Below are 4,130 nucleotides of genomic sequence, written 5' to 3' on the forward strand. Positions count from 1 at the left end.
ATGAGAGGGACCCACAAACCGATTTATCATTTCTGCCCTCTGAAAAAAAAAAAAAAAAAAAGCGTATGAAACATGTCATCATCTCCCAAACAATGAAACTATGAAAGCAACTAATCCAATCTCCCCACACCAGACCGCGTCATATCCATATCCACATCGTCCCCAGTTCCCCACCCACCCACCCACCACGTGAACTGTGATCTCAGATCAAATCCTCACCACCCAAATATAAATACTATATCTATTTACCTAAAATTAATTTAAAAAAAAAAATCCAAAATTACTCCTCCTCCGTTAGGGAAAATAAACAATAAAAATAAAAATAAAATAAAAAATCTCTCTCCCTCTCTCTTTCTCTCTCTCCCTCTCCCTCTATTGAGTAAGAGTAGAGGAGGCATTGCCGGTGGTGGCCGTAGAAGCTGAAGACGACGAAGCAGAGTTCTTATGGTTATGCATCCAAACCTTAAAGACCTGACGGCTCACACCGGTGACTTTACAGAAGCGATCGATCTCAGCGTCTTGGTCTCTTTGAATCCTCCAACCAAGCTTCTCTGCAAAGGCAAGCATCTTCTCCTTCTGCTCCACCGTGAACTTCGTCCGAGCACGCTTCTTTACGCTTCTTTCCAGCTCCAGCAACTCCACCGGGGTCATCATCACCTCCGTGTGACCACCTCCTCCTCCACCTCCACCTCCACCTCCACCGCCACCGTATTGGATTAGATCCATGTCTGTATCGTCACCGCCACGGTTAGAGCTGTTTCTAGCTCTGCCGGTACCGGTTAAGACCCTAACTTTCCGGTGGAAATTACGGTGACAGCCACAAGCTTCGCATTGTAGTCCACCAGGTGTTTCACCGTCGGGTGTGAATTCTCCACACCCATCGGTAGCGTGGCTACCTAGGCTGGCAGCATGGTTTTTCATACACTCTTTGTAGACCTCGTTTGGGCTATCTTCCTCCATTTTCATCTTTAGTTTGCAACTGTCAGAACCTTCTGTACCATTTATATAGTACTGTGGTAATCTGGTCCGTGGTGGGAGAGTTGTTTTACCCTTATGCCCTCATCTGCTCCATTTTTATACGAAATTGCTCAAGGTGCTTTGTCTTTAGTGGTTTTGCATAAGCGAGTTAGCTTTTGTCTCCTAAAACCAAATCTTGGGTTGGTGATTGTGTTGGAATCGGGAAGAATGGCCTCACTTTACTATTTTATATTTGAAGATGCTTTTAGCTTTAGATAAGTTAGTGGAATACATTAATCATAAGATTAGATATAGGAAATCAATGAGAGGATGACACGTTCATGAAAATAATTTGATTTTGTTAAAGATTGGTGAAACATATGATGGAGAATTTTCACGTAAAAGACTATTTGCATGAAAAGCTTTACAACGAAACAAACATGGTCTCATAGCTATATATGAATTTCTTAATAAATTAAGCTCTTTTCCTCTTCAAATTGTCTCAAGGTCATTGTACATCTAGGAAGAAATGTGACAGACAAATATTAGAATGGTGATATGGGCTTTATTAGGTAAATACATATCTTAAGGGTTTTTTTTTTACTATCCATTAATAACCCCCCCGGTGGAATTTCAACAATAATGCAATAAAATTTTAAAGGTGATATATTATTACCCCAAAACATTTACCTCTAATAAGTTTTTGTCATAACTAACAGATATTTTATCAGTAGCATTATATCACTACACATGTTGAATCAGAATACCCTTTTGCAATGGTTTTATTAATGTCATTAAAAATACTTTCCCAAATTTCAAAAATCCCACTATATCCCTATTGCTGGCCTTCCTTGGACTTTGGATCAAGTTCTTGTATGGTTTGATCCATAGTGATGGAATCCATCTTAGGGTTTATCTTTGAATGAATTTTATCTGTATGAATCAGACTTGTACAAAAATCATTCTCGTACAAGAACCTGATCCACTCTCCATCCCTTGCAACTCCTCCTCTTTTTAACTAGGAGGTAGCTCCTTCCAAATTGCAGATTTTCCTTTCTCTTCTCACTCTTGTCGACATAGGGAAGAAAGTATCTCTCTCTCTCTACTTCATAAGTTAATGTACAAAGATAGATGGATGATTAACTTTCTAGAATCAGATAGTGGCATTTTCGTAAGATCCTCAAAAGACAAAGGGTACTGGAAATACAAAGGAACATAGGGAACAGGATAATACCTAAGGGCTTGTTTGTTCTAGTTCCATGAACTGAAATTTCTCTCTCCCTTCTCAAAAACCGTGCGGGAAAGGGCAATAAGGTCAAGAGGGAATTCGGTGGGCACGTGAGCGGTGAGCTTGTGTATCTTGTTTGTTGTAAAGCCAATAATTCGCGCGGGCAATCCGTGGAAAAGGTCGTTGGGAACTGCCAAAATTACGAAACTAGACATCTAAACTTTCCTCTCCAATTTGGTAGAGAAAATCTAGACGTCCTCTTGCTGGGACTCCACATTAGGACATCTCCACCTGCATGCCTGACAGGTGGTGGGTCCTTAAAAGAAAAAGCAAGGGATGTGGTTCCCACCAATAAAACTTTCGGTATTCAGAGTTTCCCACTTGATGGTGTCCTTGGAGTGGTCCGGAAAAACATCAAATTTAAATTTTCAATTTACTCAGTACAGATTGTCATGTTGTGGGTCCCACTAATTTTAGTGTAGTCCATTTCTGGCCCAGCGATGCTGAAGCTGTCTAAGACCGGACCTCAACTTTTATCATATCTCACTACGGAATACGGATGACTAGAATAGTAGAAGAATCTCCCACCGCCACTAGTGTCGTTTGAGTATGAGGAAAACACAATATAGGGAAACTGATTTCATTAGTTTAGCTAGAAAAATGCTTAGTTCAGTTCGAGTTTAATTAAATTTTTGGTATTTGAGGCATGGTTTTAACTTTTAAATATCAGTATCAGTATTAGAATTGGCTAAGACTGATATTAATAGTAATACAGATTGATCAGATTAGCTTTTATTGGACAAATGTATTCTGATTTTTCATAAAAATTACATCGATCATCACATCGATGCGGTATCAACCAAGTATCAGTTCTGATATTTGAAATCATGTTTAGAAGTGAGACTCCTTACGTAAAAAGTGAAATATGCTTACATATGAAAGGATACATTAAAACTTGGTCTAAATTTGATATATGATCAATTTATACAATCATTTCTCAACCATCTAAGGGGGGGGGGTGTTCCCATATCATCCTTAGTGTGACAATAATACATGGGGTATGCATTTGCTCTTTTGCCTAAATTATTTTTTTATTGAATGTTGGTTTTTCAACCTTTTCTCTTTACTATTGCTATCTAATTAAAGTGGCGTTAATTATGTATCGTTGCTAGAAGTGTGGATCTTGGCACTTTAGTGGATATCAATATGGAAAATAGATTCAAAGAGTTAGATTAGTTGGAAAGGGTATGGTTGAGTTGAGATTAATTTAATTATTTTCTATCAAATGTTGACTTTTCAAAAAAAATTTCATACCATTACCATGTAAGCACCAATATGCATCTGGTTAGAGTGTGGAACTTAGCACATTAGTAGATATTAACATGAAAAAGGAAAAGAAAATATGCAATGTTGTCCGCATTTTCCTTTCTCATGCATATTTTCCTCTCGCCTCATTAATTTATGGGCTCTTCTCTCTCCTTATAATTAAATATGTTTCATTATCCACTATTGGCTTAGGGTATAAGTCAAATGCCAACTCTTTTTCAAGGACCTCATAAAATATATATACATATATATATATATATATATATAAATCAGAAAATGCATAAAACAAATCTATACATGAAGTACAATCTAAAAGGGGGGAAAAAAAAATAGTTAGGTCATTTATTAAAATCCCAGGAAGGGATGGGATCATCATGCCATCATCTTATAATGAAATCTCCACATCAAACCAAGAGGAAGACAAGAGAGGATAGAACTATAGTTTGTCAACAAGGGTCGAGCAGGGTTATTGGAGGCAAAGAGAAAGAATGTGACACGAGGCCATGACTGACCATTTATTTTTACTAAACTTTCAATATATCCATTATATTTATAAAAAAACCCTAAATATATTTTGGGTATTGCTCTCAAGTTGCATGTCCAACACATAGACCAATGA

The 4,130-nt window shown here is 37.6% G+C and overlaps 1 protein-coding gene across 1 annotated transcript; it reads right to left on the reverse strand.

Moving 5' to 3' along the window:
- Nucleotides 1-227: 227 nt before the first annotated feature.
- On the reverse strand, nt 228-1,090 carry LOC122067457 (zinc-finger homeodomain protein 9-like). Its single transcript, XM_042631311.1, has one exon. The coding sequence runs from the start codon at nt 964-966 to the stop codon at nt 373-375; it is 594 nt and encodes a 197-aa protein (XP_042487245.1). The 5' UTR covers nt 967-1,090; the 3' UTR covers nt 228-372.
- Between the last annotated feature and the right edge of the window lie 3,040 nt (nt 1,091-4,130).

The sequence above is a fragment of the Macadamia integrifolia genome, unplaced genomic scaffold (assembly GCF_013358625.1).
Source record: "Macadamia integrifolia cultivar HAES 741 unplaced genomic scaffold, SCU_Mint_v3 scaffold2914, whole genome shotgun sequence".
NCBI lineage: Eukaryota > Viridiplantae > Streptophyta > Magnoliopsida > Proteales > Proteaceae > Macadamia > Macadamia integrifolia.